Source organism: Lynx canadensis, chromosome B2 (genome assembly GCF_007474595.2).
Source record: "Lynx canadensis isolate LIC74 chromosome B2, mLynCan4.pri.v2, whole genome shotgun sequence".
Classification (NCBI taxonomy): domain Eukaryota; kingdom Metazoa; phylum Chordata; class Mammalia; order Carnivora; family Felidae; genus Lynx; species Lynx canadensis.
The window spans coordinates 100152575-100180349 of NC_044307.1; the positions used below are offsets into that span (position 1 = coordinate 100152575).

Genomic DNA, 27775 nt, shown 5'->3' on the forward strand with positions numbered 1-27775 from the left:
CTCATCTTTCAGACAAAGACAGCTGACTCTGGGCAGCTGGTCTACAACCAGCAAGGTAACTCCCAGCGTTTCTAGAGAGCCACTTTGAGAGAGATAGCTAATTCCGTAGGCCACCTTGCCCAGAAGTGCTAAGGGCACACCACTTAATGTGAACACATCCGTCTGAACTCAGTGCCCCAAGGTGACAAAGAAGGAAGGGAAGGGTAGTGGTTATGGTAGCACCGGAGTCCTAGGAGGAGAGGAGGGAACAGGGCTCAGTAGCCCTCAGCTGCCGTTGTAGGTTAGAACCCCGTGGGCAGGTATGAGCAAATACTGATGTCGGGGTCCCACACCACCCTCCAAAGATTCTAATTTAATATAGCAGGCCAGAAATCAGTATTTTTTTCAAAACTTCCCCGGTGATTCGAATGTGCAGCCCACGTTGGCAGCTGCTGACCACAATGAATAAACCTTTGAGTGACGCTGGGAGCGCATATTTAGCTATTAGTGACAATGAAATCAGGGCATGGAGCCATGACCACTTTCTCAAGAAGCCTCCAATCTCTCAGTCTTGCAATGTTGGACTAGAAAAATCAAATGTGGACTGAAACAGGGTAGCACATAGACAGCAGCATGGAGCGTGAGCCTGTGTGTGCGAAATGAAAACGCTGCAGGATCTAAACCGAGGGCGTGAGGAGCAAACGTGTGCGCTTAAAACCGCGGCAAACACAGCTGAGCCCTACCTATTTCGAGCAGCAGCCTTCCTTTTCATTTTAACCATTAAGCAGCTTGTTGCGTCTTTTTCAAATGCCATGTTAACGTAACTTACTATTTCTCACAGGCTGTGATGAGCATACACACGGGTGCGTGCTCTTAACTGTGTCTAAGCTTGTACGTCTCTCAAACACTTTAAACAGAAACAGTTACATCTGGGGCATGTAAACTCCAAAACCTTAAAAGAATCACACACTCACTCCACACAGGCTGGTCTCTATTTTTTTTTTTTTTTTTTTTTATTTCTAGTCATTTCTAAATTTTCAAATTTACCAATTTACCTGAATCTGATACAATATCGCCCCCTGGTGGAAATCTATGGGGAAGAAGCACACTGATTGAAAGGAGAATGTTTAATACCGCAAAGGAAGTTAAGATCTCTCTCTCTCTTTCTCATCCCCTTGTCTCTCTCTCCTTGTCTCTCTGTCTCTCCCTCTTTCTTTTTTACCAGCAGAATGTTCTCCTAGAGAAAATCATATGCAAAAGCTCAATGAACAAAACAAATGGAGCTCTGCTGGGGACTTTCTCTTCCCCACCTTCTCATTGCCCACCCCATATCTCCCCCGCCCCCACCCCTGGGATGTCCAAACGAGAATTATTATCACTAAGCACAAGCCATCTCCTGCCAAAATTAAAATTAAAGTTCCGTACAATTCTCCAAAGCTTCCTTACCTCAGTGAGGAGCTCCTCCTTTACCATTCACTAAAGCCAAAACCCTCCTGACCGTCCACAATACACGTGAACAGATTAAAGCCTCTGAGCAGGCCAGGGTCAAGAAATCAGGCTAGATTGATTTGTATCAGCAATTCCCAAATTCATTTGATCATGACACATGTCCCCTCCTCCCCAGTAGTTGTTTTTTTTTTTTAACAACCTGCGGAAAACTCTTTGGATATATTTCATTCAGAATGATTGTTCCATCCTAATCAGCTAATTAGCTCTCTGGCTGCACCTGCTATTCAGTCTTCAAAAACGCTTAGGCAAAGTCAACCACACAACAAGCTAGTGCTCCATCATTTGTGGTAATGGAGAGTAAGACCCTTAGGTGACTGACCCCAGGCAGCCGTTGGGTTGATGCCATGTCCATAGGTAACTTGATCCCTGTCTTCTAAGCATCATGACCAGCTGAGGGGTGGAAGAGGCTGCCTCGGGTACTGGCAGGAATCATGCTTTGTCTGCCATTAAATGGAATAAGCCTGTGCCACACGATCACTGTGTGTTTTATTTAGAGGGATTATAATGCTCACTTGAGTGCAACCTACAAACATCATGGGCGGCTTTGCGACAGTGAGTTAGGTGTTTTCCGTACATTGTCTCTTCCTGAGGATTTATTAGCCCCCAAAACTTCAACATCCCTACAGCTTCCAGCATCCATGAAAATTAGCACAGATCTTTGAACGCCAGGTCTGAGAGAAATCTTATTCTGTAACAAGTGTTTTTAACAAAAATAGAACTTTATGCTCTATGTCATTAGCACTAGACTTGAGTCTAGTTCTACAGATGAGTACCAATCTCAGGCTACTGATTCATATTGCATCATTTCTAATTTTGAAAACAAAGATAGACCTCATTAACTTTTCATGCAGTGGAAAAGTTATTGGAATCCATTCTGGTGCTTAAATTGTGTTTCGATCCAGAGTGTGTGGGGCCATTTGCCGTCATGTCATGTCACCTACAGGTTTGACTTGGGAGTGGGGGTCCTGGGGGCTTGGACACACTCACTCACCAGCCTGGCTGCCTCCAGAGCAGTGCCCCAGTGCACGGAGATGCCCCCGCTCCCGTGGCCGTAGTGGTGGACCACGGGCAGCCTCCGGCCGTCCTGGGCGAGGAACTCTGTCTGCAGCCGCACACCTGCAGGCCTGAAGGGCCTTAAGCCTACCTTCTCCCTTATGTCGCAGGCTCCCTGGAGGGAGGGCTCAAGAGCACAACACCGGGAAAAAATACCTCTGCTAATTTCTGCATCTGGGGACAGATTCCAGTCTCCTTGTTGCCTAGTTCCACCCAAGATTACATTGGATGTGCCGGGATAAATATATGTCAGCCCACTCCCATCTCGGATAAAATGCTTCACCCAGGGAGCCCGAACGTTGAGCACTTGGCCCCGCATGGGGAACATCTCCGAGGCTTGTGCAAGCTGTCTGCTTCCAAGGCCTGAGCAGTTGACCACGACGTCGAAGGATGGATGAAGCTCCCACAGGTCTCCTATTCGTCGGGTGAGTATCAGGACCCCACTGCCTTTTAACCTTGGAAGAAAGAGAGAGACCATCAGGGAAGCCTTAGCAGCTTCCTGTGCTGCCCCTCACAGGAAATGATGCACAAGATCATGAGCACATCCAGGGCCCAAACAGGCCAAATTCCAGCCATTAACTACCTCGCATCCCAAACTGGGGATTCCTAAATTCCAACCTAAATAAAAACCTGTTTCAGAAATTCAAAACGAAAGAAATGTCTTGTCCTTTTTATGTTTTATAAAGTTCCTATGTCATACTAGATGCTAAATAAATGCTAATTTAATCAGCTGTTTAAATCCCTGAGCATATCTTTTTTGTGTCATATTTAGTGCCTAAATCTGTAGCCTTAGACATTTTGTGTCATATTGTTAACTCTTGCATGTTCCTTTGTAACTCTGGTCTCCCTAACTAGCTGTTTGGGACAGCAGTCACTCTTTTATGTCTACCACAGGGATGATAGCATGAGAGGAACGCAAAATATTTGCAGCTCACCGATTGACAGTTGTGGTTAATAATGTTATTTTGGACCAAGTATATTGATAATAAAAATAAATGGCTTATCTAGGGCCTGTAAATCTTTTTTTTTTTAATTGTGGTAAAATACACATAACATAAAACTTGCTCCGTTGACCATTTTTAGTTGTATAGTTCAATGGCATTAGTTTTAATATATTCACCTATGAATTTTGTGGTGACACTAACATATTGCCGTGTGTTTACATTCTTTAAAATAGTGAATATGAAGAAAAGTCTTTTTTTTTAATGTTTATTTTTGAGGGGGAGAGAGAGAGAGAGAGACAGGGAGCACAAGCAGGGGAGGGGCAGAGAGAAAGGGAGACAATCTGAAGCAGGCTCCAGACTAAGAGCTGTCAGCACAGAGCCCGATGCGGGGCTTGAACCCACGAACCATGAGATCATGACCTGAGCTGAAGTTGGTGTTCAACCGGCTGAGCCACCCAAGCACCCCAAGAAAAGTCCCTTAAAAAGAGTGTAGGAGGGCTCTATCCTTTACCAATCATAAGACCTTGGTCAAGTTCTTTAACTTCTGTGGACTTTTAATCTTCCATCCATAATTTGGAGACAACAATACTGACTTCATAGGGTCCTTGTGAAAATGAAATGAGACAGCATTTGGAAAAAGCCTGCTGCGGCCCATAATGCACTGCGGTTCCTCAGTAATCTTTTCTAATGGGGGGAAGGCTGTAGTTGCTATGCTCCTATAAAATGCAAGAACCAGTAGCTCACATAGGGGTATGCCTATTTTCCACACCCATCTATCACTGGCATCCAATGGTTTAACAGCTTGTAAGAATGACATTTGGACCTCGAAAAAATGTTTTACATTGGTTATTATTTGAACACTATCTTGGCTTTGCTTTTAACAGATTGGAGATTCCCTGTGTTGAAAGTTGAACATGATGTTCTGTGTTCCAACTCTTCTAGTTAGAACTCAGAATTATTCTCCTAATTCACAGAAATAAAGGAATTTTACCAGCCTTGGGGCATGACTGAACTGAACTTGTTTCTTCAACTATCACCTAGGGATAAGAATGCTGAGACCACAGGGTTTTTATAAAAATTCTGTAAGAATTCAACACATTCAGGGGTGCCTGGGTGGCTCGGTCGGTTGAGCATTCAACTCTTGATTTTGGCTCAGATCATGATCTCATGATTTGTGAATTCAAGCCCTACGTTGGGCTCCATGCTGGCAGTGTGGAGCCTGCTTGGGAATCTCTCTCTTTCCCTCTCTCTGCCCCTCCCCTGCTCATTCTCTCTCTCTCTCTCTCTCTCTCTCTCAATAAATAAAACTTAAAAAAAAAAAGGAATTCAACACATGCAGATATCTTTCTTTTCCTTTTCAAGGGGCCCCTGCTGGTCGCTACTGATGAAAGTCCACTTTCTACTTCTGAAATGATCATAGCAGCCGGGCTGTGGGAAGGCCCTGGAAGGCTTGCTGTGTGCTGCATACCTCACAGGTCTGCACCCCAGGAGGGAACTTATGGAATGTGCCAGAACCTGGCATCCTTGTACTGCTGCAATACAACCATGTGGCGATGCCCAGTCATTATTGTGTACCCCATGGGCAATGTATCAGGGGGCACCGGGGTGTAGGAGGAAACCTTATGTGGAAGCTGGACGTTAAACCAAGCACTTCTACAAGCATATGAGGTAGTTATTCTGGAGGTTTTGAATGACATGGTCGGGGATATCAACTTGATGACGTTCCCCGTAGGGCTTCCTGAAACTGAACAAGACCTCATTCTAGATTGGGAGAATGCCTTGTCCCAACCTCCCATGAGGAAATGGGGGATGGGGGACTCAAGAAGTTGTGCTCACTAAATAGCCCCAGACCAATGTCTTCTGGTCATCACGCTAAAACCCAAGAGTGCCCATTTTCACCAAGCCTAAAAGTCAGTTTGTCCAACAAACCTGGGGGATGGTTGTCTTTGGAGCCCTTCCTTAACTCTCTGGGTGTGTCAGCAAGAGGGAATTTGAGTAGGTGTGGCCCTGAGAGGGATGGGGGTTCCACTAAGTGCTTCTTCACACACACACACACACACACACGCACACACACACTCCACATCCCAGGAGCAAAAGGGAGTCCTCTCACCCTCTCCCTTCTCTTGGGACTAAAGGCATTCCTGCACCCCACCTCCCATTGCCTGCCGCAGCCTAAGCCATATAAGAGAGAAATCCTGGGCAGCACGAAATAGGGAAGTGGAGGTTCAGTGTGGAGACCCACTGGGGGAAATGGGGTACACATGGGCTCTAGAACGAGGGATGGGGCTGGTTTGACAGCAGGATTGGGCAGCAGGGCTGCAGGGAGTGGGAGGGCAGGGCAGGATGTGGGGTGCAGCCCAACAGGGACAGAATGAGGGGTGCAGCAGAGCCAAGATACTGCCCTGGAACCCATGCATACCTGGAATTCACCCGCTGACACACCCTAAATTTGGGGGGAAAACCTAATGAGTAGAAACTGGGGGAAAACACTCTTTTTGTCATTTAAAATTTCTAAGCGCTTGCCAAAGGTAGACATTTTAACACTCCTTTGGTAATATTTTAATAGCTTGTACCTTTATTCTGGGAATATTATCCAAATAGGTCTGTGGATTACACAAATACAAAGTAAAAACCCTCTTCTAAGGGTCCAAGATGACTTTGGGGTGAGAGGGTCCACAATTTCTGCATGAAACCCAGGATACTTCTCTGCAAGCCAGACTGCTTTTGGAAAATCGGTCCCCACCAAGGAGGGAGGAGGGAAGAGGGGATGACTCAGTGTCTGTTCCCCAGCTGGTTCCTCAGACTGGCTGGAACATCTTCACCAACGTGCAAGAGCCCGAGCCTGAGGACCAGAGCCTGGGGGCGCTGATTTTGAGGAAACTGGTGAGGGTTGAGCCTGAGCAGGACTGCCATGCAGTGGAACCCCAGGGTCAGAGCTGGAAAGAAGACAATTCTCCCCATGGCTGCTATAGTTCAAAGTTCATTGGAATGAGGAAAAGACCATTGAGTTTTTGCATCACTGATGTGAGGATGCCTTGGAGTGGAGAGAAAGAGTGAAGAGCTAGGAAGACATTGCTAAAGATGTGGAGAGATGCAGGGAGGCTGGGAAAGGATGGTGGCCAAGAACATGGTGGGGGGCTGGCTTTGAGAAGCATTTGGTTATGTATTATGTATGAATTATTAGATGCAGTCAATTAAAAAAATTAATCCTTGGGGCACCTGGGTGGTTCAGTCAGTTGAGCATCTGACTCTTGACTTCAGCTCAGGTCATGATCCCAGGGGCATGGGATGGAGCCCCATGTCAGGCTCCTCGCTGAGCATAGAACCTGCTTAGAATTCTCTCTCTGTCTCTCCCTCTGCCCCTCTCCCCTGCTCACACGTTCTCTCTCAAATATAAAAATAAATAAATAAATAAATAAATAATATAATAATAAAAGTAATCCTTGCTTCAAGACTGAATCATGACACCTTAATGACAATGATCAGAAAATTAACTATGTTCAATCTATTCGAAAATAAGATAAAAAGGAAACCTAATTTAAAATCTCATTTGGCCCCAATGTTTATAGCAGCACTTTCAACAATAGCCAAATCATGGAAAGAGCCCAAATGTCCATCAACTGATGAATGAATAAAGAAGATGTGGTTTATATATACAATGGAATACTACTTGGCAATAAGAAAGAATAAAATCCTGCCATTTGCAGCAACATAGATGGAACTGGAGAGTATTATGCTAAGTGAAATAAGTCAGTCAGAGAAAGACAGATATCATGTTTTCACTCATACGTGGAACTTGAAAAACTTAACAGAAGACATTGGGGGAAAGAGAGGGGAAAAATAGTTTCAAACAGAGAGGGAGGCAAGCCCTCTTGGCAAGCCCATAAGAGACTCTTAAATACAGACAACAAATTGAGGGTTGATGGGGTGGGCGGTGAGGGGAGGGAAAAATGAGTGATGGGCATTGAGGAGGGCACTTGTTGGGATGAGCACCAGGTGTTATATGTAAGCGATGAATCATGGGAATCTACTCCCAAAACCAAGAGCACACTGTATACACTGTATGTTAGCTAACTTGACGATAAATTATATTTTTTAAAAAAGAAAAGAAAATCTCATTTGGCAAATAGAACTATGCACACAGATTCATAGAAAAAGTCTACTCTTCTTCATAGTGATACTTGATGTAGCTATACCTAAAATAGCTTACAAGAGTTAGATTTTAAATGTACATATATATGCTTACATATATATGCATATTTTGCATGGGATAGGAATGTAAACAATTTGTACTCAGAAGGTCAACAGTGATGTTTTCAAAATATATCCACAAATTCTTTGAACCCTTCAAGGCTGAAGCCTAATGCCCCTCTCTTTGAATGTGGGCTGAACCTAGTCACTTGCTTCTCATGAATATTTATATCCATAATATATATATTTGCAACATATGATCCTGGATTTTCTTTTGCTGCAATGTATATTATTGGGACTATTGGAAAAATCCAAATAAGGTCTGTAGATTTCAGAAATGTAGCCATGTTGAAGGAAAAATAAAATAAGATAAAAACAGAGAGGGAGGCAAACCATAAGAGACTCTTAACTATAGAGAACAAACTGAGGGTTGCTCAGTAGGGGGATGGGCTAGATGGGTAATGGGTATTAAGAAGGGTACTTGTTGTGATGAGTGATAGGTGTTATATATAAGTGATGAATCACTAAATTCTATTCCTGAAACAAATAAAAAGAAAAGAGAAGAAATGAGAAGAAAAGAAAAGAAATATACCTGTGTTAAGATAATGCCCTCATTCTGATGAGTTGACTTTAGTGATATAAGAGACTGACCATGATTTTAAGAAATACATATTCAGTATTTGGGGTAAAGGGGCATCACGTCTGCAGCTCACTCTCAAATGGTTCAGGGAAAAAGTATATATTTAGAGGAAAAAGGATAAAGCAAATATGTTAAGTATAAGATTTGGGGAATCTGGGTGAAGAATACATGGCATTTCTTGTATTTTTATATATAGTCTGATTTTGACCTGACAACATGACCTCCCCTGATGACCACATTCCTCACTCATTTCCTTGCAATGCCTATTCCAATAAAACCAAGTGCATTCTATTCCCCACTTCTCAGAATAGCTATCCTCACTTTGACCACTCCACAAACTTGTATTAATGGCTCTAAGTTCCGTTCGGGGTAGAGCAACCTCTGGTCCCTTTGGGGAAGGGGGTGTGGATGAGGCTCAGTGTTTCTGTGGGCAGGGTGGTCCTGGAGGGGAGAAGCTCTGTACCCTCAGTCAGACCAGCAGGTGAGGTTTTGGGGAACAAGTTCACCTGTGTAGCCACCTTGGGGCAGCTACTGAAGGCCCAGTGGAGGCTCCTAAGGCTAGCACACAGCCTCCATCTATTTCTGGCTAACCTTATTGCCATCATCGGAAAAAATAAATACCAGCATTTTGCACCTTCCTGACTGGTACCCTCCCACTTTATCCTTGCATACCTGGGCAGAAAATGGCGTGCTCACATTCGACCTGTGTCCAGGACCATCATTTGCCCCCGGCTCCTCTGGTTAGAGCTGGCAGATGCCAGGAGGGGAGGCAGAAACAACTAGAGGCCTGGCGAAGGATGGCCGTGCTCCAGCAGCAAGGTGTGTGTTAGTCCTGAGGATGAGGGGGCTGCTGTGCACAGCAAGGCACCTTTGCAAGTTGGGCATTTATAAGACAGGGTTATCTGTCATGTTCCTGATGTACAGTCCATATTTCTGTCCAACTGCAGGGAGAGCCACAGGAGTTTCTTTCAGAGGCACTGCTGTGAATCAGGCCAAGTGGGAGAACGAAGCTAGGGAGATGGGAGACAGGGAAAGTAACAGCGAGGCCTTATTAGACCAGTGGGAAGGAAGTACAGAGAGAGAAGCTCAGTGTGGTGAGTGCTGTGGTCAGTGTGGGCCTTATCAAGACCAAAGGATAAAGCATGGCCTCCTGAGAAAGAAATGCACCCGAGTTACAGGGCCCCTGGCACTGAAATGAGGCACCCAGCTCTCTGGGTGTTGTCAAAGACAGGATGAGCCTGGTCTTGCTGGGATGATTTATTTAGGTAGAATGTCTGGCGAAGAGCAGTCTCAGTTGAATTATTGCCTCTATGATTCATTTCCTGGAAGGGGCAAGTAAAAAGCAGCAGAATATGACTCCACTGGCTGAGGATATAAAACATGATCTGCATGGCTGATTAAACCTCTGAGGGGTTTTTATTCTTTTGTTTGTTCTGGATATTATTGGGCATTGTTTCTTTTTTTGAGAGTGCGATGATCCCTTCTGTTCTTTGAAAAAAAGCTGAAGATTTGATTTGTGGTTAAAAACATTTTTTTCCCTTTCCTGGAAATTTATATGATTTCAGAAGGATAGAGCTTAGGTTGGAAACATTTTTGTGTGGCTTACTGAGTGAAATGCCTGTTTTTGAGTCAGAACACTGTAGGCTGAACACTCACATTGTGTAGAAGGGGCGTAGGAGGCAATACAACAGACCCCGGGGGTGAGGAACAAGCAGGGATTGTGTGGCTCCCCAGCTGGCCTCACCCTGATGGAGAAGAGCAGGTGACAGCCCACAGAATGAACCCTGGGGGTCCCACCCCCTCACCACAATGCCGCCCTGCCTCCCACCTGGCTTGAAATCCTTGCCTGAAAGCCTTGCTTTAGGCGTAGAGGAGTCCCTGCCCCACAAAGCCTCACTCAGGAGAACAAGGGACATGTGGCTCTCTTCTTCCCCCATGTTGGCCCTCTGGCCAGATGCCAGGCCCTGAGAGAAGAGAAGACAGCTAATTTCCACAGAGAGGAGACCCTGTGTGCTATCTGCACAGGCCCTGCTTTGGGGGACAGGAGGAAGAGGAAGGTTCAGGGGCACAGAGGCTGGGACTGGAGGGTTGGTGGGACAAAGGCGTGTATACACTGTCTGTTTGAGGCACTCACGTCCCAGCCCACTGTCATGGTGGATGTGTATATCCAAGAAATGGACTGAAAAAGACCTCCCCAGGACAGGAGCAGCCCCTCAGGCCTCTTCTCCCTGACTGTCACCTAAAAACAGACAGGAAGCAACGTGCTCCAAGACACGAACCCCAGCTGACTGGTCATCAGGCCAATGGCATTGCTGTCAGGAGGTGGCTCCCATTGGCACAAAGTACCATTGACTCGGGGTTATTTTAAGTAGAGTAAAATGCTGACACCAGGCTTCCGACTAATGAGAAGGTAGCAGGATTTTTCCCAGGTCTTCATCCCACAGTTAGAGATTAGGCCTGAAAATAACATTATTATGGAAACGGGGGCCTGTTTTCCAGGTGATAACTTTAGAAGCAGGCAGAACAAATCGTTCAGATAATATTTGTTTTCCTGTGAAAGTGGTTGAGGGTGGCCTGCAGAGCTAACACATTTATTCTCAGCCAGAGTGGGCAGGCGTCTGGGATGGTGGCCATGCTGGGGACTGGCCCTCACAGTCTTCCTGGGGATGCCCCTCCCCCACCCAGGGGGAAGCTTCCCACTGCTCAGGGCAGCCCCAGGCAAACTGCAAGACTTACGAAGACCCCTCAGAGAAGGAACACGTACACTGGGGGTGATGCTGGCTTCCCTGCCTCTGCCCCCTCCCACAGCAATACCACCTACTCAGGTGCCCTGGGCCCTCAGGCTCCCTCTCTGCCCCATCATAACTCCCCATCTTCCAAGAACCTTATCTACTACTCATGAAAGCAATGTATGCTCTCTTCCAGGAAGAATTTCTGTTTCAGTTTTCTGTCTAGACTTTATAGCCAATGCTTCTTTGAAAAAACAGGAGAAACTACATGCACACACACATGTACACGCAAACATGCATATGATTACTGTAAGCTTGAGACTATTTCTAGGACTTAAAAATGATCCTGGCTAATCTGAGCTGTACGTTCCTTCCACTGGGCCACTTAGAGGACCCCACTCTGGCCCTTCTCCGGCTGTGCATGAGAAATGAGTATGTGGGGCCACAGGGAGCACCCAGCCAGAGTCCTCCTCCTTCACTTCCAGCCCATGAGCTGGGAACCCATCCCTCTGCCCCTCCCCTGCTCACTCTCTCTCTCTCTCTCTCAAAAAAAATTATGTTAAGAAAAAATTTTTAGGGGCGCCTGGGTGGCGCAGTCGGTTAAGCGTCCGACTTCAACCAGGTCATGATCTCGTGGTCCGTGAGTTCGAGCCCCGCGTCAGGCTCTGGGCTGATGGCTCGGAGCCTGGAGCATGTTTCTGATTCTGTGTCTCCCTCTCTCTCTGCCCCTCCCCCGTTCATGCTCTGTCTCTCTCTGTCCCCAAAAAAATAAATAAACGTTGAAAAAAAAATTTTTAAAGAAATTATCACTTGGCAAACATTATAGTAATGATTGAGGCAAGAATCATGAATGTATGCTAAAACTAGTAGGAGCAGAATATTTACACAGCCTCAAGGTGTATCTTGACAAAGCATTTAGTAATTACAAAGGAAAAAAGTTGTAACTTCACATTGGAGATAACTGGCAGGCTGGGTGATCAAAGTTAACATCACTGGAAGGGGACAAACCAACACCACGTTCTCCTACTACGATGCAGTAAGGATTCAACGTTCCTTCTACGGGGTTCCACCGAAATGTGTAACCTCAATTTGATCATGAGGAAACGTCAGACAAACCCCAACTGAGAGACATTCTCCAGAGCAATTGGTCTGTGCTCTTCAAAGCTGTAAAGGTCGTAAGAGACAAAGACAGACTACAGACTGGAGACATGACAACCAATGTAATGTGTGACTACGAATTGGATCATGGACCAGATATATCTATATAAAGGACCTAATTGGGTCCTTTTTGGGCAACATATGAATAAGATCCATAGACTACAGTATCAGTATAAATATCCAGATTTTTATCATACCTCTCTATTTATGTAAAAGAGCATCCTTGTTCCTAGAAAATACACATGGTAACATTTAGAAATCATGGGGCATCATGTCTGCAATTTACTCTTAAATCGTTCTGGGGGGGGAATACATACACACACACACACACACACACACACACACACACATAGGTATATACATATATATGAGACAGAGAGAGAGAAAATGATAAAGAAAATGTTAGGCATCTGCATAAAGCATTATAAGAGCTCATTCATCCATTTTCCTTGTCTCTATGTCCATCATCATGCCTGATCCCCAGCCATTTCCACACAGGGAAGCCAAGGGGAAGCCCTTGATAGTCTCTGTGATGGGGAACACTCTGCAGGATCCTCCCTTCCCTGATTCTGTCTGATCTTCCAAAGACCACAGGGATCCATCCAGGTTTTCTATAGACCTTCCTGAACATGGAGAAAAAAGTCCAAGATGAGGGAGCCAAACAATAGACTTGGGAGTAATAATGAAAGTTTAGCCTCAAATTATAAAACTATGTAATGACACCTTTTTATACCCAACATTTTGTACATGTTCTTCCATTTTTTATTGTAATCAAACAGAATTATGTACCATAATGAGAGTAAAGCACTGCCCCTTATGGCAGCCTAATAATTCCCCTTATCTGAATTTAATTAAGATAAAGTATATGATACCTTCATCTTAAATCACTAGCATTAGCACTTCCAATTTCCTATTTCCAGTCGTTTTTATACTATAAGGACAAAAATGAAAACTACACGGTATTGCCACTGAGGGAAAGACCGTGTTGCTGCTGAAACTTGAATGTTGACTGATGGGCAACTTCATCACGTGATAGCTCAAAATGCTCAAGTATCGGCTGATGTCTAGGTTCGAGGCTGGCATGCAACTGTGCTTTAGGGCCCAGTGAACAAAGCATAAGAGTGTGGGTTTTATGAAAAAACTGAAACTTACAAAAGGAGAATGTCCCATATAAGTTGCTAATAGATAAAAATGAGAAGAGCACTCATAAGGCTACAAAAATGTATCATGATGCTCCTGACATGTGCCTAATAGATGCAGCCTCCCTCCTCTGTGCTCCCAATCCACCCTCAAAATCGGTACAACCCCATACCATGTGTGTTACTGTGATTGTTAATTAACGTATATAAACAAACACATGCATACACACACACATACGCATACATACACCCCATGACCGCCATTAGACTGTGAATTCCTTAAGAAAAGTGATCATATTTTTATCCTTCTTTTTTGACCAGCTTCTAACACAGTGCCAAGTTCAGACATAGGTGTTCAACACAGAATTGTGGGATTAATGAATTGTCTGAATCAATTACCTTACAGTCCACATCTGGGACCAATCATCATGGCCACTGCTTGCCTCAAGTCACTCTTCCAATGTTTACACAATAGTTCACACTGCCCCTATTTATCTACCAAATACACACATTTGGGGATTGAAAGGGCCAATGTTTTACAACCCTCAATATGCTTACAATTTCCAGACTAAACTAAAGAGAGATTTATTGATATATCTCAAATAAAGATGCTCTTGATGAATTTCCTAACTAACTGGAATCAGAAAGTCCTGAAAACCAAGCCAAAATACAAGTTCAAGGTATTTTGGACTGGACTTGGTGAGGAAGCAATTACCTGATTTAGATAAACTAAGACCTCTCAGGTTTAGAGATCTTATTTATAACAAAGAAAATAACGAAGCCATTTTCTTAATCACCAATGAGAAAAAAAAATTCAAAAAACAATTTATAATAAGCTTAAGATTCTCCATCCAAAGAACTGGAGCAAATCATATAATTTTATAGCTGGAAGCATACTCCCCAAACTTCTCCAGTTTACAAATGAGGAAACCAAGACACTGTTTCAATAAAGTGGGTTTTACTGGTGGGCAGGGAACCAAATCATGCATGACGAAGAATCACGCATCACGCACTAGAAGAAGAAGATGGGTGTGTTGCTACCAACGTGGTATGACTTACTCCTTTGGACACAGCACTGTCTTCAGATTGTTTGACAAAACCCTAGCCGTTGTGAGCAACAAGACACAATGCAAAAGAGCTCTGAGGAACCACAGGGAATTTTCCATCTATATTTTGTGAATAGCTATGCAATTATTTATGGCTATGCTATGAAGGTTAAAGGAAGCAGCAAAGAGCCATTTCAACTGACCTCTTCTCCAACCATGGGAGGTAGGCAGGGCTTTCACATTTCAGAGTCGTGAAGGCGTGACCAAACACATGCTGGGGGAATTTCTTCAGTTCAGCCTTGGTCATCTTTCGAAACCCCAGAACCACATCAGCCCAGAATGGCACTTCTTCAGCAGGAATGCTCTGAAATATCTGCCAACTCAAATATATAAGTGGAAAAATTTCCTGAAATTTTGTGAAATAACACAGTTCCGGTGAACCCTGCAAGACATTCTCTAGAGCATTTTTAAAACACACTTCCTATACCCATAAAAAGAAAAAGACCGGGGCGCCTGGGTGGGTCAGTCGGTTAAGCGTCCGACTTCGGCTCAGGTCATGATCTCGCGGTCCGTGAGTTCAAGCCTCACGTCAGGCTCTGTGCTGACTGCTCAGAGCCTGGAGCCTGTTTCGGATACTGTGTCTCCCTCTCTCTCTGACCCTCCCCCATTCATGCTCTGTCTCTCTCTGTCTCAAAAATAAATAAATGTTAAAAAGAAAAAAAAAAGAAAAAGATCTCTTCTTTCATTCCTTTGGGTTCAGATAATTCAGCAGCTAAATTTAAAATATTCAAGGGGGGTCTGGGTGGCTCAGCATCCGACTCTTGCTTTCAGCTCAGGTCATGATCTCACTGGTTGTGAGTTTGAGCCCTGCGTTGGGCTCTACACTGACAGCACAGAGCCTGCTTGGGATTCTCTCTCTGCCCTTCCCACACTCATGCACTCCCTCTCTCTCTCAAAAATAAATAAGTGAACACTTTAAAATATTCATGATTGGTGGGGCACCTGGGTGGCTCAGTCGGTTGAGCGTCCGACTTTGGCTCAGGTCACGATCTTGAAGCCTATGAGTTTGAGCCCTGCATCGGGCTCTGTACTAACAGCTCAGAGCCTGGAGCCTGCTTTGGATTCTGTGTCTCCCTCACTCTCTGCCCCTCCCCCGCTCATGCTCTGTCTCTCTGTCTGCCAAAAATAAATAAACATTAAAAAATTATAAAAAAATAAATAAAATAGTCATGATTGGGGAGAATAAGACACTTAAAAAGTTGTGTTTTAAAAATTTAATTTAATTATTTTTTTTCCTAAAAATCTGTTGCTCAGATTTTCTTTATTTACTTATGACTATGCATTTTTGATGAAGGTTTTTTGTGTTTCGTATAACATTTCACATAAATTGTAAGCATCCATCAAAAGTTTAAAGGTTGGTCTCAATTCTGAACAAAACATCTAAATTACAGTGAGCAGTGGTGGGTGTACAGGAGGCAGGAGTGTGAATTACGAGTTAAGTTGCGAATTATGAGTTAAGTGTGAATTTTCGGTTAAGATGTGGGTCATCACCTCACACTGTTGGTAAGAAAAACTGGGTTGTCAGGAGGAACCCCATTACTGTTAGGCCACCAGCATGGCTGGAATGGGTGAGGCTGGAATGATATTGGTTGTTAACGAGCCCGAATAGTGCTGCCGATAGCTGCTGGGCATATGTTTGGATTTGTAAGTATTGGGTTGTTTTCATCAATCGGAGTGTTATAAATCATGGCTCCTCTAAAAGAGCAAGGAAAATCACCTGAATGCTGTATGTGGTTGCTAATGATGTGGTCATTAACACACCAGAATTCATATACCTCTAAGTAATTCATTCAAAGCAATCCCCGGCGAAAGTATAAATGTTTGCTGTGGGGCTCCATGCGGGCCTTCTCACTGTCTCATTCCGTACACTCTCCCTGGGCTAGATTTCCCCTTCCATATCTTCACCATCACCTATAGACCAGACAGGGGGCTCCACCTCCAGCCCTCCTCTCTCTCTTCTGAGCTCCCGAACCAGACCCAGACCTACAGTGACTTTCTCTCTCCCCACAAGCCCACATGCCATCAACCACCAAGTCTCAAGCCCTATAAGCTTTCCTCTCAGGCTTCTCTCAAGTCCATCTGCTCTCTGTCCCCACTGCCAACACCTAATCTATTGCACCACCATCTCTCTCTCCACATACCTGTTCTCCCCACTATAGGCATATTTTTGACATTAAACATGATCAGTTACTTCAATGTGTAAAATCCCTCAATGGCTTCCCATCAATCTGCATGACCTCCAGTATCTCCAATACACCACAGTCGCCCTCGACTCACGTCTATGACTATGCTGCTCTCTCTACCTGGAATGGTTTGCCTCCTGTGTCCCCGGCCCTGTCTCTGTCCCCTTCACTTCTATAATGTCACCACGTTAACCTACACTCATCCGGATGGTCTCTGCTGAAATGTCACTTTGCTCCAGGTTGCTTCTCATAACTCCTCCGAGCAAGTTTATTCTCCAAACATATTCTTCCATAGTACCCTGTACGCTTCCCTTGGTAACTCGTGTCTTTTGCAGCTAGTTACGTTTAGGACATTCCTTACAGACCATAAGCTATATGAGAACAGGTCCGTGTCTTCTTTTCTTAAAAATTCACTAAGCATACATTTATTAAGCGTTTACCATATGCCAAACAGTATGTGCTAAATTGCTCGTTACTATATCACCAATATCTAAGAGAGTAGTACCTGATACAGGTGAATGCTGAATAAATTGTTTCGAAGAAATGTATAGACGAACAGATGAATAAGGCTATACACTTATGCCAAAGAGGTACAGGCCCTTGTCTTCATTTGACTGATTCAAATTGTCTTTTTGGAAGCAAATGGGAAAAAAATGATGCATGTGAGCGCAATAAATAACTCTCTTTTAGGCTAGCTTGAAGTATATTCTTTTTCATATCCTTAATGGTGGCAAAATCTTAGTCTTGAAGGGACATTTGAATTTTAGACACATCTGCCTTCAAAAATTACTTAGAGACAACGTTTGTGAGTTAATTGGTTCTGAGCAAAAATGAAGTGTGGCCATAAATCAATAAGGACAATTTTTCTCTGTGACTCATCGGCTGGATCTGGGGACAGTTGTAGTATCAATTCATCCTCAGAAGATGGAGAAGTAAAAGTTGCTACTTTGGGTATAGACTGGGGGAAATTAGTGATGTCAACACCATTAATGACGGTGAGGGAGGGCAAGAAGAGGAAAAGGATAGAAACCTGCCTGCTGCAGGTGTGTTTCCTACCAGAAATGTAAGCAGACAGCCTGATCACAAAGGAGGAGAAAGGACAGGTTTTTTTTATACAGTACAAAGGGTGCAGTGGTTGTGAGAACTTAGTAAAAAGCAAACACCCTCTGCTCTTCAGAAAGGTATAGGGCATTACTGTGTTAGCACGTGGGGTAACACAGATGACATACGTGTTATGTCATAAACTAAAAGTGATAGAAGGGTTAGTAATCTTTTTTTAAGAAGATAAAGAAAGAGGGGCACCTGGGTGGCTCAGTTTGTTAAGCGTCCAACTCTTGATTTCGGCTCAGGTCATGATTTCATGGTTCGTGAGATCAAGCCCTGCGTTGGGCTCTGCACTGACAGCACAGAGCCTGCTTGAGGTTCTCTCTCTCCCTCTGTCTCTGCCACTCCCCCGTTTATGCTCTTTCTCTCTCAAAAATGAATATTTTTGAAAAGAAGATAAAGAAAGATATTGTCATATTCTAAGTGCTGGTTTGTGCCAGAAATGTCAAATAGGATTTTTTAACTCTTTCATTTAATTATGCATGTCCCCTGAAATCACATATTAAGAATCAAATAGAAGTGCCTTAACCATTTCAGAAATATAGTTCCTAAATGGCACCTCAAAGGTCACTTTAGTGACCTACAACATTTACTTTTCGGGGATGTCTCATTCTTCAATATCACACCTGTTGGCTTTCCATCAGCCACATCATCCCCATGCTCAGTGTTTACCTGCTGCATGTTTTTTTAGCCGTATTTGCAAATCACTGCAAAATCTTTGAGGAAACTCACACTAGTATTTGTGATGAGAAACTGGGATGGTTGTTTACAAGTTGAATGCTATATATACTGATATGTAATATACAATTACTATACTAATAACTTGTCTTTCTTGAGTTCTTTGGAGTAAAGCTGAAAATGTTTTCCAAAATCCTCCTGCATTGAATTCAGCCCTCTGCTCACAGCAGTACCCAACAATATTTTATGTTGAATTTTTTTTAAACGTTTATTTATTTTTGAGACAGAGAGAGACAGAGCACGAACAGGGGAGGGTCAGAGAGAGAGGGAGACACAGAATCTGAAACAGGCTCCAGGCTCTGAGCGGTCAGCACGGAGCCCGACGCGGGGCTCGAACTCACAGACCGTGAGATCACGACCTGAGCCGAAGTCGGCCGCTTAACTGACTGAGCCACCCAGGCACCCCAATTTTATGTTGAATTTTAAAGTCTGTTAAGATCATTCTGAATTCTAAAATAACTTCAGATATTCTCTCTTACCCAGATACCAGATGAACACCAGCATCTCCAGCTTCTGCAGAATTGGCGATTGCAAACAGGTGATCAAAGGTCTCTCGAAACCACTGCTTCAGCGTGGGAATGGGTGTGTCTGTAATCAGGGCGGGGGGGGGGGGGGAGGGTAACAAAGCAGAACAGAAAGGAAGTGGTGATGATAACTATGCTTCAATCTCCTTCCTAGAAGCCGGGAGAAAATAAAGAGGCAGAGAGGAACATTTAGATAAGGTACCACATTATAGTGGAGAATCTATCAGCAACCCGAGTTTTGAATGCTGACACATGCTGTTGACTCCTGTTCAGGTAAAGATTAATCATCAGAGGGTAAAATGGCCCATCAGGACAAAATCTGACATAGGAGCCATCTGGAAGGTAGTCTTTGGCATTAGATATATTCCAGACCTTGACAGGTTCATAACCAATCTGAGCAGAAGTGAATTCATGGCTGAGGTATCCAGCTGGCCACACAGTTGAGATGGTAGGAGAAAGAACCCAGAACTTCTCTCATGGGTCCTGAAAACATGGTGGGTGATAAGGGAAGATCTGTGGGGCCCAGGTCAACCAGAACAGAGAATAACTGAACATCAAGAGAAAGCTCAGATTGCTCACCCTCTGATATAAGGAGACAAGGTCTGCATTGTGGAGCCGAGCTCCTCAGGAAGGACTCCCTGCAGTCCCATCCAAGGCTGCCATTATGTCCATCCCCTTCCACTCTGTGGAATCATGCAATAGCATAGAGTAGCATTCCCCGGGTCACTAGAACATGCAGGGACCACACGAGGCACACCTTTCTGGCAGAGTCCTGTGGATCAGTGCTCCTGTCACCCAGGCATCCCTGCCAGAGCACAAGAGGCTGGACCCACATCCAGCTTCTGGAAGGGTGTAGACTTATCGGAGAGGAAATAAGGGTCAGGGTTGGAAGAAGGGTCATGGTTCAAGCCCCAAAATAATAGTGTCCAGTGTAGGCACAGAAAACAAGCATAATCTGGACAGGCAGACAAATCCAAATGGGGTGAAGAATTTGGCCATCCAATCCCTATGGAAGGGTCGTGAGGGAGAATCCAGGGTCAAGCGAGGGACTGGGGAATGAAAATCCCAAGGGGCTGCTATGGGGGGAGCCAGAGAGGAGGTGAAGGAACTGAGGCAGAGAGGACACTGGGTAAGCTCTGCTTGGAGAGATGTCCCTAGAGTTCACAGTAGAGATGAAAAGGCCCCTTGAGACATCCTGCTCCCCCAGACCAAGTCCCCAAGTCAATGAGGGCATTTCAATAGCAGGGTTTTGTAACAATTCACTTGTTAAAGTGCCAATAAATATTTCTTTAATAGTGGATCTGTGCTGTCATCTTTAAACACGTGCCCATGTGAACTCAACACTGTATTCCAAAATTGAAGACTGGGCCACTGGTTTAGAAATAAGTAAGAAATAATGAGCTGCAAAATGAGCTAAATTAGACCTCACATTGGATTATACCCCAACAATCTAAGCCAGTGTATGGGGCTGTATTGAAACGCGTCCCCTTGTTGCCATTTCAGACTTTAGAAACAAAATATTGGCTGCGACTCACATGCTGTAGGAGTCATCCCAAAAGAATGGACAGTTCCAATTCAGCAGTGGATAGAGCCAGCAAGCCTGGTGATCTAATCCATGTTCAAGTGCTGGTAAAAGAAAGCTGTAGCCGGAGTAGCGGTAAAAATGGCAATTGCTGATACAGCACTTACTATGTCCCAGGCACTGTGCTAAATGCTTTACATGTATAAATATATTTAATCGTCGCAGCAACCCTATCGGATAGGTATGGTCCCCATACGGTACTGATATTTATGAGCACAGAAGATACCACTGTTATCACTGAGGCTGGTCTGAAACAAGCCCAAAGAGAAGACTAAAGTCCTTATCTGGAAGCACCAGAGAGTAACACTCTCTGATCCAGGGGCCCCAACCACGTAGCCGAAGGGTGAGCTCGGGCCTCAATGGCCTGGAGGAACTCTTAGACGAGCCTCCTTCTTTGAAGACGATTCCATGACTATCATGCAGCCTTCTGACCACTCACCCAGGCCTGATGCAAGCAAAGGGGTTCCTGGACAATGGACATAAGAACTCTGGTCACAAGAAAGGTGCCCAGGAAGTGTGAACTAGCATTCTGCAAACACGCCAGGTTCCTGTGCTTAATCCTGTGCATGTGTAACTTTGATGAAAAAAAAAAAAAAAAAAAAAGCTAAAATTAAAGGGGAATAAAAGCATGGGAATGAGGAAGTGGAGACAGTGAGTATAAACCTCATTGGCTGCAAAGTGATTTGGATTTTTATTTAATGCTGTTTCCCTCCTCTATTCTATTCTATTCTATTTCAAGAGAAGAATACAGCTGGAAAGGATGTGTGACCATGTTTTAAAAACTCAATGCAGGGGCAAGTGGGTGGCTCAGTAGGTTGAGCATCCCACTTTGCCTCAGGTCATGATCTCGTGCTTCGTGAGTTCGAGCCTCGCATCCAGCTCACAGAGCCCGCTGCAGATCCTCTGTCCCCCTCTCTGCCCCTCCCACTTGCGCGCTCTCTCTCTCCCCGTCCCAAAATTAAATAAACATTAAAAAAAAATCAATGCATCTTTAGGCCCAAATACATACTGACTGATTGTCTACCAGCTGAGAAGTGTGGATAATTTTAGTCCCGTTACAAGTAATTTCTGACCTTGTGGTCATTACTGGTATCAGTGGAAAGACTTAGAGTTACCAGTTGTGGTAGTCATGAGAGCGGTTCACCAAATCCTTCTGACTGTCTGCCTTCTGGGAGCCTTATAGGATTGCACTTCTTGGCCACCTTCTGAGGGGTGGGAGCATGTGACTCGTGCTGGCCAATGACCGGCCATCAGAAGTAATGAAAGTTGCATCCTGGCCAGAGCCAGCTGAGGTGAGACCTCCCCAGAGCTGCTTTCCCCTCAGGCACAGGTACTGATGACATCCAAGACAGTGGCTGCCCCATCACGTATGATGAGCAGAGCCCTTGCCGATGCTCAGTTGACATGCGGTCCCAGCAAGAATCAAACCTTTGTTTTTTAGGCTGCTAGGATTTGGAGGTTGTGTTTGCCTTATAGCATAATTGAGCATTTCCTAACAGATGAACCAGTACGATGTTAAAAGTGAACACTAAGGGGACGCCTGGGTGGCTCAGTCGGTTAAGCGTCTGGCTCAGGTCCTGATCTCACGGTTTGTGAGTTCGAGCCCCACGTCGGGCTCTGTGCTGACAGCTTGGAGCCTGCTTTGGATCCTGTGTCTCTGGCTCTCTCTGCCCCTCCCCCGTTAGTGTTCTGTCTCTCTCAAAAATAAATAAACATTTAAAAAGATTTTTTTTTCTAAAAAGTGAACATTAAGTTACATGCATATCCAACTGTCTCTGTCAACAGAATTCTGACTGAGGAATCATATCTGACAGAGGAGCTAAAATCCCTCTTACTTGGATAAACATGAGGTATAAGCATTCCGGCTGCCACGTCACTTGTGGTATCAGGACTGAACTTGTCCGAAATGACAGTAATGGAGCATCGGGGAACCAGTTTGGAAACGCACATGGCAGTAGAGAGCCCCACCACGCCTGCCCCCACAACCGCAATCCGTACCGGGTCCATGGACCTGTGAGGAGAAAAAGTGTGAGTTATAAACCTTGTTTAAGGGTCATTGCATCCGGTACAAAGTCCGGCCCTGAGGATTCTCTTCCTAGGTCCGCCGCCTCTCAAAATAACGCCTTTCCTGTCAGCATTTCTCATGGGACCAAGAGAACTCCCCATAAGCTCTGTTTCTGCTAAATGTTGGGCTATGGGCAACAAGGTCTCGATGGAGTGTTAGACATTAGCCCAAAACCAGCCTGGAATTGCCTTTAGAGCACACGACAGGTTAAATAGGTTTGGTTTGGGGGGAAATTGCTACTCATTCCAGCCCCTTCCTAAACCACTTTTCCTTTGGGCACAGCCTAGGAAGGCAGACAAGAACAGAAGAGATGCCGTCTCCGCTCCCAGAAGCTTCCTGAGGAACAGCCGCTGAGAAACCTGACCCATGGGCAAATTCAGAACTCAGCTCTTACCGTTTACAAACTGGATTTTAGTTATAACAACAAGACAAAAAGTTTGAATGACTGAACCCCACGTCCCCTCTCCTGCCCCCCACTCTGGAAACCAACCCTTCTCTCCCCTTCCTTGACTCTGTCACTGTTTTCCCCACTCCATGCCCCCACCCCATGCCCTACCCCTCGCCCCTCCACTCCTGTGCCTGAAACCCACCCTCTGAAAGCAGACTTCCCAAATAAGGAAACTGGATTCCTTCGCAGACTCAGGTGCTGATTCTGTAAACTGGGGGGCAACCCAGGGGCTCCTAGCCTCAATTCCCTCATCTGTAAAGCAGGCCATGTGAATTCTTTATTAACTCGTTTGGGTTGGAAGTAAGAAGGACCCACTCAGGTTGTCTCACAAAAGTGGCTCCTTCTGAGGGTTGGAATGGAAATGCAGGAGGCAGATATCCAGAAGCCTGAGACTGGCACCCAGCATGGGAACTAGGGGGTTGGTGAGGGCCCAACACCCTCTCTCCTCCTCACCGCTGAGCAGTGGGAGCCCACCGAGCCTTGCTCTGCTGTCAGCTTTCCCGACCCCTGTTGCTTTCCTGCTTGTCTTTCCATTTCTGTTCCCACTCTCCAAGGCTCTCTGTAGGTCTCAGGTCTCCAGAGAGAGAAAGAAAATGCAATTATTCCAGTTGGTCATTATCATCCTTACCAAAGTTCTAGCACCAGATCAGCTCATTGGGCTAAGCCAGCCTGTAAACGCGCTCTTGGCACAGTTGTCCTTTCCCATCCAATCAGCAATAGACGGGGCATCTTGGCACAGGGCAACCAATAGCCTGTGGTTCAGATCATGGCCACCTGCCCATAAAATTCACCCTTCCCCCGGAGCGGGTGGGGCATTTCTGCTGTGAGCAGGGCAAACATGGCCGGGCTCAGCTTCCAGCTCTGAAGGTCTCTGGCTCTAGGATAATTTAAAGTCATTCCAATGAGGTTTAATGTGTGTTATTTTTATTTCTCAACCAATCTATGCATTTCTTTGGCCATTAATTTGCTTGCTCCCCAGTGGGCTGGCTAACTGAGAAGGCAAGGAGGAGACCAGTGGAGGGGGGCAAGCTGGAAGAGCATAGTCCCACACACGTCCCCTGGAGGTAGGAGGCACTCACCTGTCCCTTGGTGGCTTTCCTACTTCACAGGCTCCCCTGCCTACCAACTTTCTCAAAATAGCTGTAATAAATTGAGAGGGGAAAGTAATCTGTGGCTGAGAATAACCAGCTGCCAGGGAGGAGAAAAGTGAGCCAGCAAGGTAGGTATATCCTAGCCCAATGACCTATGAATCACTGTCACCTGATCCCATTAAGACAGTCCCAAACTCCCAGAGTACACACAGAATGACCCCTGAGCTGCAAGCACAAGGATTCAAGTACCTGAGTCTGGAAAAGCAGTCTTGGAACCCACAGAAGGCTCTGGCACCAACACTTGTTTTCCCAGTGAGTGGTTGGTCTAGTGCCCTGAGAGACAGAGGGAAAGTAAAACTGTTTCCCATTGGGGAATTTATTAAGGACATTCTCTCTAAACTCACTCTCCATTGGCCCATACCCACGTGTCTCTGGAACTTATTTCCCTGGAGAAAGGAGGGATTAACTTCGTTTTGTAAGCTTCGTGGAGCCGTGTGGAGCTGTGGCTCTGCTGAGCCCCTGGGAGCCGGTACACCCTCAGCAGCTCTTCTCTTCCTAGTTTACAAACCCTCTGTCTTGCCAACAGTCTGGGATTTCTCCAGCTGATTTACAGGCACAGTAAATAACAGTTGAATTCCTCCAATTTCTAACAAGTTCTGGCCAGAAGCAACACTGGTTTCCTCATTTGGCTCTTCTGGGTCAGCAGGTGGGGGCAGGAATGGGGTTGGGTGAGGGCAGAATAATGTTGTTGATCACTAAGAAGATGACCTGATTGCAGTTGGGAAAATTATTCAGGAGACAATTGAGGATGAAAACCAAATGATTCTTTAACCCGCATATTCAAATATTTGCTGATTGTCCACCGTGTGGTCAACAAGTTGTCGATGGGGAAGCAGTCTGATGAATCAAAATAATAAATAATATTGTAACTAATATGTAGTCAGCATTAACCATGTGCTACATGCATATATGACACCATATAACACAACCACCCTCTGAAGTGGTGAGGTACTATTATTATCCCCATTCTTTAGATAGGTAAATTGAGTCTCCAAGAGAATAAGGAAGAGTCCAAGGTCTCCTAAGCAGCAAAGCCCAGTCTGAGTGTCAGACTCCAAGGCTCAAGGTCTTAACCAAAGCACACACTATGGCATCAAGAGACCTGTCTGTTTTACCTTGAGTAAGTCACTTAACTTCTGAGTTTTCAGTTTCCCCTTCTGAAAATCGGGGGTGAACTAATTTCTCTTACAAGTTGTGGTGAGCATCTGCTGAGTTGAAATATGCAAAACTGTCTGTAAGGTGGTATATATATATTTTATTGAGCACCTACTATAAAATCATCCAACATTTATGGAGCACCTGCCCTGTCCAAAGCATGCTGCCGGGACTATCAGAGATTTAAGGATTTCTGGAATGATGTTTTCTCCCTCAAGAAAGGAAAGAAGGCAGAATAGACGGTGCTCTAATATGTAGCACCAAGTGTAGGTGCTGTGGGGGTTCAGAGAGAAGGGAGCATGGTGGACCCACGTAGCCAGTCCAGGAGAGAGGATGGGAAATGAGGAAGGTTCCAAAGAATCAGTGGGATGTGGATGGACAAGGAGGAGGAGGGAGAGACATATTGGGAGGGAGGAGAGTGTGAGCAAAGCCACAGAGGCAGGAAGCTTCAAGAATGCTGAAGAAACAAGGTGTGGCTCCATGGGGAGGTTTGGGTGAGAGCGGAGTGCGGAATCTGGCCAGGATGAAGGACAACATTTGAAAAGTAATGGGAACCATGGAAGACACCTGAGAGGGCTCCTTCTCCCCACCTGGGTCAGGACTCTATTTTCCTATGAAAGCAAGAAGAGGAAACGTTCAGAAATGAAACCAAGAACGCAAGCTACGTGCGTCAACAGGTCTTTTAGTTTAGGTAGTTTTGCTTTACAGACTTGTAGCAATGTGACTCAAAAAAGGGGGCATTTGGGAAACTGATTTAGGCGTCACTGAGGGTGGGAGTTGAAAAGGGGCAGTGGGGACCATCTAGGGGTGTCTTGTGTTATCATTTTACAGGCAAGTGGCTGAGGGCCAAAAAGTTGAAGTGATCCCCCTGAGAATGCAGGTGAGCTCAGCATCACATTCCTCCTCAACAATTTTTCGGAGACATTTTACTGTGGGCCCTGGAGGTCCACAGAGCCGCCCTTATGCAGCGTGTTGGAGGCCTCCCTGGCCACCCAGCCCCTCCTGCTCTTCTTCCATGGGTGTCAATGGCTTATGATGTGCTGGCCTTGCTGGTATGTTAGTCTGCCAGTAAATGGAGAGCTTCAAACCAACAGAACTTGAATCTTTTTGAAGGCTGTTAAGGAAGCGAGGCTTGTGGGGGCCAGGGATTCAGTCATATAGGCCACGGGCTGGGGGGGAAATGGGGGAGGAGTGAGTTCAGGGTGACGTAACTCTCTGATACACGGGCTAGCCCTGACTTGAGATACAGAAGTAGGGCAAATTCTGTAATGGAACCCTTTCTTCTTTGTAAAATAATCTGACTTTCAAGACTTACTTATTGGAACATCCATGAAAATCTCCTGATGGACATTAGAAAGACATTAAAGATAACCCAAGTAGGTGAGCCTAGGGAGAGACAAGGAATAAATGAGAAAAATGAATTTACTTAGGGAACTAGCAGTTGTCAGTAAATACTGGTGCAATGTGGACTTTAGAGATAAAGTGAGCAGCTGTTACTGACTTCTGGCAAATTCAGATAATTCATCTCTGTTGGGGAAGGTTACCAATGGGCTTTGGCTTTCCTGGTCAGTTTAAACGATCTTAAATAAGAAAAGATTCCTCTTCACCATCTGCAAGAATTTATTAAGTACTCCCTTGGATGTGTCATATTATAGAATGAACCCTTTGTGTTTAGCATGTTGTCAGTAAATATTTGACAGGTGTGAGAAAAAAGAACAGAACTGATCAAGCCCCTCATTCAGGGTATACATTCAAGGTATACATTCATAGTATATTTTCAAGTTCAATATGGACTTCCCTAACAACACAACGGTTGGGAAGAGGGTATACATTCAGGGTATACATTCAGAGTATATTTTCAAGTTCAATATGGACTTCCCTAACAACACAACGGTTGGGAAGAGGGTCAGATTTTGTGAGGTCTGAAGTTTGTACAGTTTTCAAAGCCCCCTTTAAGAAAAAAATATACAGAATCATAACAGAAAAAGTGCCTGTGGTCACTTTGATATCATGTGACAGAGGCGAAATGTGACAGAAGGGAAATAGAGTGGTAAGAGGCAGCGTTCTTAACTGATTGCAGTGACTATATCTTCCTTTTGCAAAATTTACAAGAGTTTACAAAAACTTATGACCAACGAGCCCATTATTAAGGCCTCTCACAAGAGCCTGGGCAAGGGTGGGACTCGAACCTGAAGTTCATGCTTTGTTGGCTTGCTTCACGGGAGGTCTTCCCTGCAGCTCTCATGGGCCAAGACTAATCACCAGAACAATGTGAATAGCAGGGTCCTCAAGAGAGAAACAACGTATGTTGGAGGGCACAACCAACTCAGGACAGTGACAGCATGCTGTAGTATTGACAGAATGGGCCCCACATGCC

At 45.0% G+C, this 27775-nt stretch overlaps 1 protein-coding gene across 7 annotated transcripts; it reads right to left on the minus strand.

Annotated features, from left to right (window-relative positions):
* Nucleotides 1–1609: 1609 nt before the first annotated feature.
* Nucleotides 1610–24498, minus strand: DDO (D-aspartate oxidase). 7 transcript variants are annotated; one of them, XM_030316150.2, is made up of 5 exons: nucleotides 24433–24498; nucleotides 22415–22590; nucleotides 18953–19061; nucleotides 14592–14768; nucleotides 1610–2996 (listed from the first exon to the last, which is right to left on the minus strand). In XM_030316150.2, exons 2-5 carry the CDS (start codon nucleotides 22584–22586, stop codon nucleotides 2426–2428), a joined length of 1029 nt encoding a protein of 342 aa, XP_030172010.1. In that variant the 5' UTR covers nucleotides 22587–22590; nucleotides 24433–24498; the 3' UTR covers nucleotides 1610–2425. The 7 variants fall into 7 exon arrangements, with proteins under 7 accessions (XP_030172010.1, XP_030172015.1, XP_030172012.1 ...); XM_030316155.2 differs by having other exon boundaries at nucleotides 22578–22590; nucleotides 24433–24497; XM_030316152.1 differs by lacking the exon at nucleotides 24433–24498 and adding an exon at nucleotides 24172–24198.
* Nucleotides 24499–27775: the final 3277 nt, after the last annotated feature.

Bases quoted from the DNA above. Each gene is read 5' to 3' on its own strand.
- DDO (XM_030316150.2), bottom strand. From the start codon at position 22,586: ATGGACCCGGTACGGATTGCGGTTGTGGGGGCAGGCGTGGTGGGGCTC. The intron at 19,062-22,414 runs GTAAGAGGGATT...CCCTGATTACAG, and splicing joins TATACCTCATGTTTATCCAA to ACACACCCATTCCCACGCTG. The intron at 14,769-18,952 runs GTAAGAGAGAAT...TATATATTTGAG, and splicing joins GGTGTTCATCTGGTATCTGG to TTGGCAGATATTTCAGAGCA.